This window comes from Sinocyclocheilus grahami, unplaced genomic scaffold (assembly GCF_001515645.1).
Source record: "Sinocyclocheilus grahami isolate Dianchi unplaced genomic scaffold, SAMN03320097.WGS_v1.1 scaffold302.1, whole genome shotgun sequence".
Lineage (NCBI taxonomy): Eukaryota > Metazoa > Chordata > Actinopteri > Cypriniformes > Cyprinidae > Sinocyclocheilus > Sinocyclocheilus grahami.
The window spans coordinates 509,550-525,950 of NW_015505481.1; the positions used below are offsets into that span (position 1 = coordinate 509,550).

A 16,401-nucleotide genomic window follows, 5' to 3' on the forward strand; every position below is an offset into this window, starting at 1 on the left:
AACCATGCGAAATCCTATTCCCACTGATCCCATAAAAGCACATATCAAAGTCATCACCGCAGGGCAAGAGCATTAGGCACATGAAAGTATTTGATGCACTTCTGAAGAGGACTGTGTGTGTGTGTGTGTGTGAGTCATTTCAGCTTCGGAAATGTTAAGGCCATTTCCATTTCCAATCATGTCAAAAATATGATTTGATTCCATTAACATTAATATGTGCAAAGAAGTGGCTATGGCTGCACTCCTTAGAAGTGATAAATTGAAATACAAATCATTTTTTTATTTATCAAATTTCATTTTGAGTTCTAATGATGTTACCGATATATCAGACTGTTTATCGGAAAAGTCCCACAGCTTGATCTGGATTTGAATTTATTTAAGGCTTTTCAAACTTTTTTCTTTTATAATTGTCCCTAAATTATCTCTAAGCTTCCGCTAAGACAAAAAAAGTCCATTAGTGAGTGTGAAACAATCGGCGTAGAAACGAGATGAACACTGCAACAATATTACAGCAAAAATAATAACCTGCTCAAGTCCTCTGAGGTAATTTACGCATTATAATCGATAAACTGAGATGGTACTAGTTGCACTTTATAAAACAAGATAAGAGAAACACGAAAGTATTGCCTTGTTAACGTTAAAAACTATATTAGAAAATATCTGACCGCTGAATGTTGCGATTGACCAATCAGAATCAAACATTCCAGAGAATAACTCAAAATGTCACGATCAGTTCCACCACCCACATTTGTACTTGAAGTGAAATAGAATTGTTGAAGTAAACATCAAATCAAGGACATCCTTTCAGAACACTTCCTTCCACTTCTGTTGAAAGATGAATCTCTTGCACATGGATAGCTGGCAAATATTAGCCTACACCCATTTAGTAACTCTAGAAATGCTTGTTATCATGCTCAAGTTCTTTCTGCTGCTGTAGACGTGCAGTGCTTTTAACAGCAGATAGTTATGATCTTCCAGTTGCACCTCATGTTCTTATTATTATTGCTCATGCTTATAAAAGGATACCACATCCTGCATATCAATAAGATAACAATGAGCACACTTTTAAAAAGAGCTCATTAAATGAGAAACTCTGAAGGAGGTTCAAAGACCTTCAAACACAAAGAAGAAGGTATTTCCACATGTCAGGAGTGCAGTGATTCACCTGATGTGTGCGTGCGCGTGCATGTCTTTTGTCTTGTTCTCACAAGCTCAATGCTTAAATTTTAATCTCAATCTTGGTCTTTAATTCTGCAAGAATTACATGTGGTTAAAACCAGGGTGCGAATTATTGGGGGGTGGGGGGGTGGTGGAGGAAGGGGGGGGTCGGATAGAAAGTAGCCTACATCTACTTGTAAATATTAAGATGCATTTCTATAGCTCTGACTGATTTTAAAATGTAATTTTGTCAGCCCCTGAAATGGGTCATATTGACATTACATGAGAGGTTGAAGTTACTCTATACGGCGCACTTTCAGAGACATTTGCATTCACTGCTCGGACAGAGCAAGAGCACCACCTAAAATGCATGTGCAGATTCAGTGGAGTGATAAAGTTTACCCTCTTCTGTTGAACTGAATTTATGGAGCAAACTATTTGCTAAAATAACCACAACATTAACAGCAATGTTGAAATACAAGCAGGCGGTTCTGTCAGTCAGATGCGCATGAAAGTTGCATGTGTTACTATCCCTGCAAACAAGCCTGCGTTGGCCTTTTTTACGGCCCCACTTAGGGCTAGCTAAAGGGCCCCCAGCGGGCTGCCCACACAAAAAGCAAGTTGGCCTATATCAGGGAACCTCAAATCTGGCTCATGAAACTCTTTCCTGCAGAGTTTCGCTCCAACTTTGATCAATCTCACCCACCTGTGATTTTCTAATGGTCCTGAAGACACTGATTAGCATGCTCAGGTGTGTTTGATTAGGGTTAGAGCTAAACTCTGCAGGAAAGTGGATCTTGTGAGCCAGATTTGAGGATTCCTGGCCTTCCTGGCCAATTGAGTGACTAAATAATGGCCAGTCAATGTTAGTATTCTCCTAGTTGCATTACAGGGCTGCCTACACAAAACCTGCATGGGCCCAAAGGTACAAAAGTCGCTCTGGGCCCGAACGGGCTGGCCCACACTGGGCCATCATTGGATTCATGTGGGCAGTCCCATAGTGTGGGCTGCTCACAGAGATATAATAACTTTTTGTAATTAATTAGATTAAAAAATAATTGCTTGGTAGCCCTATACCCCCTGAAGGTCACTGTGTAATTCACACCTTGGTTAAAACACTAAAGAACATTCACGATTTACACCACAGGGGTCTGGTTTGTAACACTTGTAGAAGCCTGAAATGATGACATGTACTGTGTTTGTTATCTCATCCCCGCTTTAAATCAGCCTAAGATAATGTGCTGTTTTTCTAACTTGGTTTTAGAAGGGCTCCTTTGGAAGAGAAGAAATTAGCTGAGAAAAGAAAGCAAAAATGTCTTTAGTTGATTATATAGCAAAATAATTATTTTCCTATAAAAACATGTTAAAACAAGGAACCTGCATGGTTATAACAATCCGTCACTCATCTGGCTTATTTATTATTCCATTTCTGAGTCAACATGTCATTGATGTCCAAATATATTTTGTAGGTGAATAAATACTATATACTATTCATAATTTAGGAGAGCATCTCAGATAGTATAATAGCTGCAATAAATGGACTCTGCTGCCACCAGCTGAATAAACCTGTGAGCTCAAAGACCTAAGCAATGGAGAAGCTCTTCACATATTACATCAGCATTATGTTGCCAGACAAAGACATACAACTTTAAGATCAATTAATTAATTTAAATTAGAGTGTACTATTAATTTGACACAAAAGTTCAATAAACAAGAAGTTAATATCGAGTAACAGTATAGTGCTGGCTGCTTGGGGTTTTGTTTGTAAATGAAACTGATTTTAAGAAAATAGGTTGAGTAAATGATTCAGTGACTCATTCATTAATGCTTAATGAATCAGTGTTTTAAATGAATCAGTTGATTAAATGATTCAACAACTCATAAAAAGTCACTGAATAATACAAACACTATTTTTATCATTTAATTTAGAGATATATTAATAATAATTCATTAATTGAATTTATCTTTTTAAATGCATTATTAAAACAGTAATAGCACTAGAAGATTCCTGTTGAGGTGGCTGCATTAGCACAGCAATGGAACGAATATTCAACAGCACAAATACAATTGAACTCTTACTGAGAGCCTGTTGATTTTTGTTGTTTTTTATTGCAGTAACACAATTTTGCATCTGGCCGTACATCTCCCATATTCATAACAGATCAAAGAGCTCTGGACATTGAACACTGGTCAAAGAAACCATATGAATGAATGGGCAGGCAAAAAATAAATTCATAAAACAATGAATAGTCATGAATATGCATTTCAAAAAAACATCATCTACCCACACTACACTTACACAGATACATACAGCCACACAAATAAGTCCACTCGAAAGCTGATCTGTAGCCTTCTGTTGATACACTCACTCATTCTCTCACACACACACACACACACCAACAGACACTCATGTAGTGACCACAACAGATTATCAATCCACTGTAGAAGTGATCAAGGTTGTTCTCAAAGTGCTGGCTTCTCCAACACTAGTTTACATAGATATACTATATATTACCAGCTTTGACACTGTAAACCCAATCTACATTAAACTGAAACAAATGAAACAAATGGAATTGTCATATTTTTAACCTATGTACAATATCAAATAACACTGTGATCTATATGTTGTTTTCTTGTGTTACCACAACGCAATCACAAAGGAAGGATTTAGCGTATGCACACTACGAACAGCACAGCTCATCTTCACTACGTTATATATACACACACCAACAGCTTTCTTATATCCTACTTAGAGATTCATATGTTGCATGATATAGATTCGCTTTATATGTTCTGCATCCAGCAGCATATATACATATTTTTTTATCTGATTTTTTACATCTTGCTGGCTTCGAGTAGATTCATGTAAACAAACAGCGTACAGAAATATTACACAAAGCACAAGACGATATTTGATATTGGTTTGATATGAGGGACGGCTGTGTGATCTCCGTCAGGTTATCTGTATTCTGAGGGTGTCGTTTGGGTGGAGTTTGCTTGTAGTTGCCAGGGGAGCATGCAGTTGGGAGGAAGAGCTTGGGCGTCCCTCTCGCCTCTCTTCTGTTACTCGTAGAAACCACGATCTCTGCAGAGAGAAGGATGGAGCGTGAGGAGGCGCAGAGAGTTTACTCTGTGGGAGTGTGTACTGCATGTCGGTTGGTTTTGGGTTTCACCTCGGCCCCTTGGTGTTTGGGTACAGTCCAAATTTACAGACAAGCTCTGGCACACAGACTCTGTGACTTTGATGGCTTCCATCTGAAAGTCAATCATTACCAATATTGACTGTTTTTCTAAGAGATAAAGTTCAAAAAGAACCCTACTTTCGTTCTTAATGCACATTTCTACTCTTATTGTGCATGTTTGGTGCACATTGTTCTAAATAAAAACATTTGTTATATTCATAACATCCCTAATCCCTCTAATTTTTTTTAATTCTTCCCTTTAAAGGTGGCATGAAATGAAAAGCTTTTTTTCCAAATGCATGTTAATAATCTTATTGTGAATAATTCACACATGTATATTTCTTTTTTTTTTTTTTTTTTACTCTTTAATGTAAATGTCACAGCTTGATCCGGTTGCAAGTTTAACACACCTGACTCGATTCTGGTATATAACTCCCACTGTCCAGTGTCCAGTGGTAAATTGTATTAATTTTTGTTAATTTTTGTTTACAGTAAGATTCTTGTCATACTCGTTAATTTTTGCCCATTTTACTCTGCATATAGAGGTTTAGCTGATAAAGAAAAACATTAGACACAAAAGTGCAAAAGAAAAAAAAAATTCACTATTCAAATATTATCCAAACAATTTTATATATTAATTTAAACGTATTAACATCTAGTAAAACCATAATGTGAAAACCGCAGCTCCTGAAATAACAATATGTGCACTCTATTGTAATACAACGTGGATGTGATATTTTTTCCGTCTTTCCATTCCTTTTTTCTTGAATATTTTGTGTTACCTAAATATTTGTCCAATTCTAGATGTAAAATGAGTTGAAAACAGCGTGTTGTCTTTCACTAGACTGAATCACTAGTAAATATAATCGGTGATGATTCACAGTGGAAAAGTCTGACCTCTGCAGGCCCTGAGCAGGAAGATCTAAACAATTGTAAATGTTATCTTACTGAATATTTAAATGTGTGGTAGAACATATCTAATAAGCACAGCATTAAATTATCTTTTATGCGGTTATATTCAAAGGTTTGGGGTCAATACATTTTTTTAATGTTTTTTTTTTAAATGTCTCACCAAAGCTGCATTAAAATACAATAAAAACAGTAATATTCTGAAATATTAGTACCATTTAAAATGACACTATTTTATTTAAATTTATTTTAAAATATAATTTATTCCTGTGATGTCAAATTAGGAAATATTTATTCTCATTATTAGCGTTGAAAACAGTTGTGCTGCTTAATATTTTTGTTGGAAACCCTGATATTTTGTTTTTCAGGATTCCTCTGTGAATAAAAAAGTTAAAAAGAACAGCATTTATTTGAAATAAAAATCTTTTGTAACATTATTAATGTCTTTACTGTCGCTTTTGATCAATTTAATGCATTCTTGGTGAATAAAGAAAAATCTTACTGACCCAAAACTTTTCCAAGCAGCTATCAAAGCACATGAAGAGGTTGGGTTCTGCCTGGCTTGGAATTGCTATAGAACACTAGCTTTCAGGTTCTGTATATTAAATAAGGGGAATAACTAAGGATCAAGAAATTTCAAAGCAACTATTCTCATGGCTCTAAATACAACACACATAGTTGCCATGACACCCTTACCATAAGTTTTCACCAGCAGAGTTAAATTCGGATGTGATTGTTTTCATCCAGCCTGTCAATTAACAAAATCAAATATAAAACAAGCTTAATGCCTGTTTAACTCCCCATCAGCTTTGTGATCCAGTGAGTCTGTGGCAATAACTCTGTTATTAGACATTGTTGTGCCAAATATGCAACATATGATGAACATAGTGGTGTACTCACGCTCCCTCGTCTTTGAGTAGAGAGAGGAACTTGCTGACTCTGTACGCCTGATCCATCTAGAGAGGAGGGTAAACTATAAATGCTATAAATAAACTTAATTTCCTCATATATGGTTCTCTGCATGTGACTCTGTCACGAGATGAAGTGAGCTCGTGAAATTGCTAGACAGCACTTTAGATGTACTGTCAGATTCTTCTGTGCATGAAACTGCTATAAAAAGCACAGAAAATAAATTAAATTATTTAGACCACATTTCAAGTGTCAGTACATTTCAGTTTTCATGTTAGAAAACTGCTTGAGCTCAATAAAATTCCAGTGCACATGAATTAGAAAAAATTCTAGGTGAATACTTCTAGCAGAAATAAATCCAAAGATGTATTGGGTATGAGAGACTCCTAATGGTACACAATAGTATTTACAGACTAAAGCTTACCTGCAGAGACATCTCAATAAGCATGAGAAGTTTTTTAATTCCAATCCACACTCTTTTTCCTTTCACATGCTGGGCAATGGTGGTTCTCTCAGCATCTGTGAAGCTGCCCAGGAGCTTGTAATGAACAGAAATAAGGTAAGTATGATAGTAATATTTTTGTGCATGTAAATAAAGTGACAGAAAGTGTGGTATCTCTACTGACAAATGCTGAAACAACATTAAATAAATAAAATAGAATGCTGAAATAATATCCTATAAATAGATAGATAGATAGATAGATAGATAGATAGATAGATAGATAGATAGATAGATAGATAGATAGATAGATAGATAGACAGATAGACAGATAGACAGATAGATAGATACAATAGTATTTACAGACTAAAGCTTACCTGCAGAGACATCTCAATAAGCATGAGAAGTTTTTTAATTCCAATCCACACTCTTTTTCCTTTCACATGCTGGGCAATGGTGGTTCTCTCAGCATCTGTGAAGCTGCCCAGGAGCTTGTAATGAACAGAAATAAGGTAAGTATGATAGTAATATTTTTGTGCATGTAAATAAAGTGACAGAAAGTGTGGTATCTCTACTGACTAATGCTGAAACAACATTAAATAAATAAAATAGAATGCTGAAATAATATCCTATAAATAGATAGATAGATAGATAGATAGATAGATAGATAGATAGATAGATAGATAGATAGATAGATAGATAGATAGATAGACAGATAGACAGATAGACAGATAGATAGATCACCTCTAGAGCTTCAACCAGATGGTCCCCACTGGAGATATTCTGCACATGGATGGTGGTGCTGAACGCATCCAGCATCTCCATCTCCTGCAGCACGTCTTTACGGCTGGTGGTGCCGATGATCAGCAGCTTACGGCCCTTATGGTCAAGAGAAGAACACCAGACATTTTATGCCCAAAATGTAACAAGATAAAATGCATTCAATGACAGAAATAAAGATTAAAACACTGTCACATATGAACAAATATGACCCTTATGTATAAGCATCAGAATTTACATGAGGTGGAGTCTTCTTCAGCAAAACCAGCAGGGCCTGAAGAACCAGGTTTGAGAATCGAGGACCAATCGGCACGTAATCTGTATCACCACACATAATTATTAGAAAACCATTAATAGTGTAATATAGCAGGTTTTTTAAACTAGGGGTCTTCACCGCTGTAAGTACAGAGTCATATACTTGTGCATTAGTTTTATCTAATACATTTTAAGGTGGGAGGGTCAATGAAACATGAAAGTTAAAAGATACCCCTAGTGAAAAATAAATGTAATAAAATGTATTTGAAATACATTTATTTCATTCTAAGTATACTACACATACATTTACATATTTATGTGCTTAATAAAAATACCCTGCAATTGTACTTTTGGTATGCTAAACTGGTATATTTACTGTAAAGTCTGCTACATTGAAACAACTAATTTTGTACTTAATGCATTTATAATTGTGTTGAAGTCTAACTAAAGATATACTGAAGTATATTTGATTGTACTAAAGTGGAATTACTGCAAGTATACTTCAGGTACACTTGAAATATCTTGCATTTAAAGACAGATATTATTCAAAGATCATACAATCCTCATCAATAGTGACATTAAAACACATTTTAAGCTTAATATAAAGAAATGTGCATTGTGCACAAGTAGTACTCCACATAAAGTTCAGTTAACATAACGGAGTCTCAAGCGATATGTCAGTAAACATGTTAATAGATTTGAACTATACTTAGTATGATAAAAAATGCATTTTAAATAAACTATATGGACAAAAGTATTAGGACACCCCCTTCTAATAATCAGGTTTGACTACTTTCCATGAGTACAAATCTTAATGTTAAAGCATATAATGATATTCTTGGTGTTTGGTGATGTGTTTTTGGCTCAAGGTCTACATTTAAAGTCACATCAGAGCAGAGGTGTTCAGCTGGGTTTCTGCAGACCAGTCAAGTTCTTCCACACGGACTGAATCAATCATTTCTTTATAAACCTTTTTCACAAAAAATGATTAAAAATCAATCAGTTATTGTCAGTTTTCCCTGTTGAAGACCCCTACTTTAAAAAAACAAAATCAACCATTTAAATAATAAAACAGTCTAACCTAACAGACGCTCAATGTCATCAACCACAACACAGCTGAGCTGAGACTTGTAAGCATCGTCAAAGACCTGAGAAGAAACATGGAGCATTTTTAATGATAGTGTGCAATACAATAACTTTGGCTTTGAGAATTAAAAAAAATGTGAATAGTTTATATGTGTAAAAATTTAACATTTCAATTAAAATGATATAAAAATGTATGAGCATACAGTATGTTACCACTAACCTTCTTGATTGCCTGGCATTTGGAGATCTCTGAGTAGCCAATCATCTTGTCTGGAGAGCAGATCTTAATGAAGGGGAACTGTGAGTCCTCTGAGATTTTGGCAGCCAGGGCTGTCTTTCCACTGTGAGGAGGTCCTGAGGCAAAAAATATGGCGTGTCAGGACTGAAAAATAGTCTACATCGGATTGGAACACAGAGAGTATCCTACCAAACATTTTGTAAATGTTAAAACAAAACATTCTCAAAATAATGTTTATGCAATTTTCTTATAACGTTATTTACATTAGATATATGTGTGTAATCTTCTTTTGATGTTACTTTTCCTTGATGATTCTTGAAAATTCTCATAATATTAAAAGAAAATATTTTGCAATGCTAGCATGTGAGAACAACAGTCATAGAACATCCTCATGATGTTATTTTATTCTTGATGAACATTCCAATAATGTTTAGAGAACAACATACTTAGAACTTTCTCTGAATGCAATTATGACGCTGAATGTTTTCATAACGTTATCATTAAACATGAGAACAACATTTATGTAACATCCTTGTGATGTTATATGTACTTGATGAACTTTCTAATAATGTTGAGTGAACAACATTCTCAGAAGGGCCTGGTGTTAATATTTGCTGAACATTTTCGTAATATTAGCATTCAATTCTGTGAGAAGGACATTCATGGAGCGCCCTTACTGCGTTATGATGAACAGTCAGGCTGATCATACACGGGGCAACTTTTTTTGAGCAATATTTCTTGGGCCCTTTTCCATTGAGAATGGGTAACAAATATCTATCTGGATATTTTAGATCGGTCGTGGGCACTGTGTCTCACCTGGTTGCCCATCTACGACCACATTGCCCAAAGTTGCCCGGCAACATTGCTCAAAAAGTTGCCCCGTGTCTCATCAGCCTCAGCATACTTTGATGTTAAAAATGAAGGCTCACCCTCAAGAAGCACAGACACGAGTGGAGTGCGGTCGCTGTTCTTAGTCTGCTGCACCAGCAGCTCTCCGTCCTCCAGCACTCGGGTCACTGGATCACCCCACTTAATGATGCCGTTCATGATGTAACTGGAATAGTCTTCCTGGTTGGTGCCAAAAGCCTAACAAAAGTACAAGATAACATGGTTTCACTTGATGAGTTCAGCTACTACAAATGACTTTCGGAACTCTGCAATCCCTCTGCTGATGAAAGCTATTAATTATTCAACAAGGCAGAAACTTACAGGTTTAATGTCATTATTCAAGGACGCCATGAAATCTGTTCGAGTGACTTGCAGCTTCTCCGCTCGCTCCATGTCCACCTCTACAGTAGATGTGGCCTGGAATACAACTTGATTCAGTTTAGACCTTTCAAATGGAGTATTATGAAAGTATATCCCTGATAAGGAATGCATAGATCATTAAACTTGGCACCTTAATGTGGCGGTTCATGGCAGTAGACTGGGCGGCTCTGACCAGGCCCTCCAGTTCAGCTCCACTGTAGTTCTTGGTGTCAGCAGCCAGTTCTTTAACATCCACATCACCAGACAGGAGGTTAAACTCACGCATCTTAGCTGTGTGAATGTTCAGGATCTGAACACGGCCCTTTTCATCCGGCAAACCTGGGTGATGAGACAATGTCATCAACCACAACACAGCTGAGCTGAGACTTGTAAGCATCGTCAAAGACCTGAGAAGAAACATGGAGCATTTTTAATGATAGTGTGCAATACAATAACTTTGGCTTTGAGAATTAAAAAAAATGTGAATAGTTTATATGTGTAAAAATTTAACATTTCAATTAAAATGATATAAAAATGTATGAGCATACAGTATGTTACCACTAACCTTCTTGATTGCCTGGCATTTGGAGATCTCTGAGTAGCCAATCATCTTGTCTGGAGAGCAGATCTTAATGAAGGGGAACTGTGAGTCCTCTGAGATTTTGGCAGCCAGGGCTGTCTTTCCACTGTGAGGAGGTCCTGAGGCAAAAAATATGGCGTGTCAGGACTGAAAAATAGTCTACATCGGATTGGAACACAGAGAGTATCCTACCAAACATTTTGTAAATGTTAAAACAAAACATTCTCAAAATAATGTTTATGCAATTTTCTTATAACGTTATTTACATTAGATATATGTGTGTAATCTTCTTTTGATGTTACTTTTCCTTGATGATTCTTGAAAATTCTCATAATATTAAAAGAAAATATTTTGCAATGCTAGCATGTGAGAACAACAGTCATAGAACATCCTCATGATGTTATTTTATTCTTGATGAACATTCCAATAATGTTTAGAGAACAACATACTTAGAACTTTCTCTGAATGCAATTATGACGCTGAATGTTTTCATAACGTTATCATTAAACATGAGAACAACATTTATGTAACATCCTTGTGATGTTATATGTACTTGATGAACTTTCTAATAATGTTGAGTGAACAACATTCTCAGAAGGGCCTGGTGTTAATATTTGCTGAACGTTTTCGTAATATTAGCATTCAATTCTGTGAGAAGGACATTCATGGAGCGCCCTTACTGCGTTATGATGAACAGTCAGGCTGATCATACACGGGGCAACTTTTTTTGAGCAATATTTCTTGGGCCCTTTTCCATTGAGAATGGGTAACAAATATCTATCTGGATATTTTAGATCGGTCGTGGGCACTGTGTCTCACCTGGTTGCCCATCTACGACCACATTGCCCAAAGTTGCCCGGCAACATTGCTCAAAAAGTTGCCCCGTGTCTCATCAGCCTCAGCATACTTTGATGTTAAAAATGAAGGCTCACCCTCAAGAAGCACAGACACGAGTGGAGTGCGGTCGCTGTTCTTAGTCTGCTGCACCAGCAGCTCTCCGTCCTCCAGCACTCGGGTCACTGGATCACCCCACTTAATGATGCCGTTCATGATGTAACTGGAATAGTCTTCCTGGTTGGTGCCAAAAGCCTAACAAAAGTACAAGATAACATGGTTTCACTTGATGAGTTCAGCTACTACAAATGACTTTCGGAACTCTGCAATCCCTCTGCTGATGAAAGCTATTAATTATTCAACAAGGCAGAAACTTACAGGTTTAATGTCATTATTCAAGGACGCCATGAAATCTGTTCGAGTGACTTGCAGCTTCTCCGCTCGCTCCATGTCCACCTCTACAGTAGATGTGGCCTGGAATACAACTTGATTCAGTTTAGACCTTTCAAATGGAGTATTATGAAAGTATATCCCTGATAAGGAATGCATAGATCATTAAACTTGGCACCTTAATGTGGCGGTTCATGGCAGTAGACTGGGCGGCTCTGACCAGGCCCTCCAGTTCAGCTCCACTGTAGTTCTTGGTGTCAGCAGCCAGTTCTTTAACATCCACATCACCAGACAGGAGGTTAAACTCACGCATCTTAGCTGTGTGAATGTTCAGGATCTGAACACGGCCCTTTTCATCTGGCAAACCTGGGTGATGAGACGTAGACAGATAGGTAAGAATGAACAGTGATGGAGAGAGTGTTGAATTTTTCTTGTCGTTGTTGCTAAACAAAGGGCAAGTCTTTGAGGTCCTACCAATTTCCATCTTTACTTCAAATCGGCCAGGTCTCATCAAAGCTTCATCTATCAGGTCAGGCCTGTTGGTCATGCCTTTCAGACAAAGACAAATGCACAGGTTAGAAAAGACCAAATAAAACAGAGAGTATTTGAGATTTTCAGTGAATTTTAATATGAATGACATAATAAAAACTTGACAGTAATTTAATAATAATAATAATGGTCAATTACTGTCACATTTTTTTATTACTAGGTTATTCATATTAAAATTATAATAAAATATTTTGTTAATAATAATAATAATTATAATTGATTATATAATTATTTTATTATACAATAATACTTTTTTTCTTTTCTTCAAAAGTCACATTAGATTTGTGAAAAACTTGGTATGTAGTATTAAACTTTCTTTGCAATCTTAGATTTAGAGTTCTTTTATGACTACTAAATATTGCAAAGCAACAGAACATATATTAGCTGCTGTTCTTCACCGATAACGAGGATGTTGTTGAGTTGTTCCACTCCATCGATCTTGGACAGGAGCTGGTTGACCACAGTGTCATGCACACCTGTGCTGCCGGAACTTGTACCACGCTGCTTACAGATAGCATCCAGTTCATCAAAGATGATGATATGCAGGCCACTGTTAGCACCCAACTGCAGAGAAAAACACAGAATTATAATAAAGACAGAGAAGACAGTATACTATAATACAATAATGTATGGTATCATAAGGACAGTGCGTTTAAGAGGGCAGTTTGTCATCTCACCCTTTTCTGTTCCTCCTCAGCATCTGCGAACAGTTTCCTAATGTTGGCCTCAGATTCACCTACGTACTTGTTGAGGATCTCTGGTCCGTTAACTATCTTTGGCTCTCTGGCGTTCAGCATCTTACCGATCTGCCTGGCCATCAGCGTTTTACCACAGCCAGGAGGACCAAAGAGCAGGATGCCTTTCACATGCTTACAACCTGCAGAGAAAACAACTCACTTTTTCAACAGACACTCCCAAAAAACACACATTATCCACAATCAATGCATCTGAGTAATGCTTTTATAATGATTACAAACATCAACATGAATAAACTGTTCTGGTGAATGGATGCTTTTTACGAGATTACATAACAAAATGGAAAGTGAAGACAGCACGAACCCATCTGCTCCACAATGTCTGGCGGGAAAACTCGAGAGGCGAAAGCCCTGCGGAAGATACCGGAGAACTCCTTGTCTAGACCACCGATGCCCATTTTCTCGAAGTTCCAGTCAGGGTTAATGATTGTCTGACGGGCTTCTTTGGTCTTGGCCTTGCCTGGTGAGCATGAGGATGAAGAGGAAAATTCAGTGCTGAGTTACAAGGCTGTTTGTATGGCAAGAGAAACTTATTTGTAAGTGTGATAAAACTCACCAACTAGAGAAATAGATGAGCTCTCTGATTTTTCAAAGATCACTTGACTGTTTCCAACCAACAGGCCAATCTCAATCTTTGAAGTTAGATGTCAAAACAAAGGATGATTAACTGTGTACATTTTTTTAAAATGACATTTAAGTGCAAATTCCGTATTTCTGTTCTCTTTCCAATACCTTTTGCTTTTTGCCAGATGCTGGTTCGCCCTTCAGTATGCTGGAGTCCATCGCCTCAATGTTCTTGATAACTAGGCCAAAGAGCTTGTCACAGAAACTGAAGACCAGCTATGACAGGAAAAGCACAAGACAAAAAAATTAGCACGCATAATTAAACATCAGATACTATTTATTCAGTTTTTGTGATGTGATTCTGACCTGCTGCCCCACAGTGAAACCCTGATTGTTGAAATGCTGAATAAACTCAGCAGCCATTTTGTCAGAGTCATAGGGACTGGAGTCGGTGCTCTTCTTCTGCAGGAAGTCAATCTCAATGGTCATTGCACCAATGCACTGCTTCGATTTGTCAAAGTTGTAGTTGGCCACTGAAATGACAGAAAATTTAATTTTTTTTGAGTATTTGATCTAAAAATTGTGTTTTTTGCAAATGTTCACCTAAGAGCCATGTACACACCTTCTATTTCTTGTCCGATGGACAGGCCCGCCCATTTCCTCTTTAAGAAAAAGTAAGAAGAGAATGAATAAAACAGCAAAAAGTCCATAAAAATACAAGCACCGTCTGATTATCTGTACAGTTCTGTATAGGAACAGTTCACCCAAAAATTAAAATTATGTCACTCTTGTGTCGTTACAAACAGTTCTTTCTTCTGTGGAACATAACGTATTTTCAACGACATAGAAGTCAGTGGTAACCAAACTGTTTGGTTATGTAGTGCTTTACAACTATAGGACAGAAAGAGCTAAATAAATGTGTCACTGCATCTAAACCAACAACATGCCTGTTAGATCCTGTACCCACTAAATTACTAAAAGAGTTGTTACCTTTAGCAGAAGAACCGCTTCTCAATATTATTAACTCGTCGCTGTCTTTAGGTCACATCCCAAAACCATTCAAGTTGGCGGTTATTAAGCCTCTTATTAAAAACCACAACTAGATCCTAGTAAACTGGCAAATTACAGACCCATTTCAAATCTTCCTTTTATGTCTAAAATTTTAGAAAAAGTTGGGTCTGCTCAATTGTGCTCCTTCCTGCAAAAAAATGATCTCTATGAATAATTTCAGACAGGTTTCAGGCCCCACCATAGCACAGAAACTGCACTTGTTAAAATTACAAATGACTTGCTTCTTGCGTCAGACCAAGGCTGCATCTCAGTGCTAGTTTTACTTGATCTTAGTGCTGCGTTCGACACTATAGATCATGACATACTCATAGATGTTTGTATCGTGAAAAGCGCTATTCAAATAAACTTGAATTGAATTGGTTAACAATGTTCTTCAGAATATCTTCTTTTGTGTTCCACAGAAGAAAGAACATCATACAGGTTTCGAAAGACATTTTTGGGTGAACTAGCCCTTTAAATATGTCTGGTTAGCTGTTGTTTTGGATAAGATGTTAAGTGCTTGTCTTCTGTTGTGTCTGTGTCACAAGTAAAAGATCTTGGTAGGAGTCCTGCACCTGTGGCAAACTGAAAGCGATGGTTCCAGGAAGCACAGAGTGGTGAGACTTCACAGTGAACACAAACTTGTGGGCGGGTGTTGTCCTCACAGTCACATGCCTGGAGAGAGAGGCAGAAAAGATTCAATTTCTACTGTCATAAACCACGCCAGACTTGCACTCTGTTTAGATGCTGTTTTTATGAACACTTCCATATACGTACATACGCATATGTAATAACCAATAAGAAAGCTTGTTACAAACCCATATACTATTTATCACATCTTCCCCCTTTTTGGCGAAGTATGTTACTTTTTAACAAACTAAATTAGATCAAAAGTTCAATTACACTGCTGATAACATCACAAACATAAAACATTATGCAAAATGAATCTTTCCACAAATAAAGTCTCTGTAATACAAGAAAAGAGAAAAATAAAAGTGTTTTGACTCTGTATTATGACTGGTAGCGCAATGGCTTTCTTATCACTCGCCCACACCGTGTGGTCTTAGGTGACACTACATGTTGTGGAGTATGAGGCACAGCTGCCGTAGGTTCTAAGGAAGGAACAGACGTTCCTTGATTCGCCTCAGGTAATTGCTCACTTGGAACCCCAGGTAGGTGACTTTCCTCAACATCTGTTGTGCGGCTGGGTAGATCTTGTTCATGTTGAATAGCAGTATCCCCTGGAATGGCTTGGAGATGTTAACGATTCCTACGAAATTCTCCGTGGTCAGTTGACACATAGTATGACCTTGGTTGTTCAGCTTGACGACTTATGATCCCTTTCGTCTTCCACTCCTTTTCACCATCCAGCTTTAGGCGCACTGAGTCCCCAGGAGATAGCGGCAATAAGGATCTAGCACCATGCCGTCGATTGAAGAAGTATCTGTAAGAATCCTTGGCTTTGCGATCCTTAA

At 37.2% G+C, this 16,401-nt stretch overlaps 1 protein-coding gene across 3 annotated transcripts in view; it reads right to left on the reverse strand.

The window, feature by feature from the left end:
• Positions 1-3,251: 3,251 nt before the first annotated feature.
• The window catches only part of nsfa (N-ethylmaleimide-sensitive factor a), a 29,076-nt gene continuing 15,926 nt past the window's right edge, over positions 3,252-16,401 (reverse strand). The window contains exons 4-23 of one of the 3 annotated variants that reach the window (XM_016293348.1): positions 14,499-14,538; positions 14,243-14,409; positions 14,045-14,152; positions 13,869-13,944; positions 13,617-13,772; positions 13,235-13,434; positions 12,956-13,121; positions 12,483-12,557; positions 12,187-12,374; positions 11,997-12,092; positions 11,717-11,873; positions 10,770-10,903; positions 10,561-10,611; positions 8,714-8,729; positions 7,616-7,695; positions 7,342-7,476; positions 6,975-7,088; positions 6,150-6,205; positions 5,946-5,997; positions 3,252-4,243 (exon numbers count right to left, since the gene is read on the reverse strand). In XM_016293348.1, the coding sequence (XP_016148834.1) occupies positions 5,967-5,997; positions 6,150-6,205; positions 6,975-7,088; positions 7,342-7,476; positions 7,616-7,695; positions 8,714-8,729; positions 10,561-10,611; positions 10,770-10,903; positions 11,717-11,873; positions 11,997-12,092; positions 12,187-12,374; positions 12,483-12,557; positions 12,956-13,121; positions 13,235-13,434; positions 13,617-13,772; positions 13,869-13,944; positions 14,045-14,152; positions 14,243-14,409; positions 14,499-14,538 (2,046 nt within the window). In that variant the 3' untranslated portion in view covers positions 3,252-4,243; positions 5,946-5,966. The other 2 variants (XM_016293347.1, XM_016293349.1) reach the window with 2 other exon arrangements.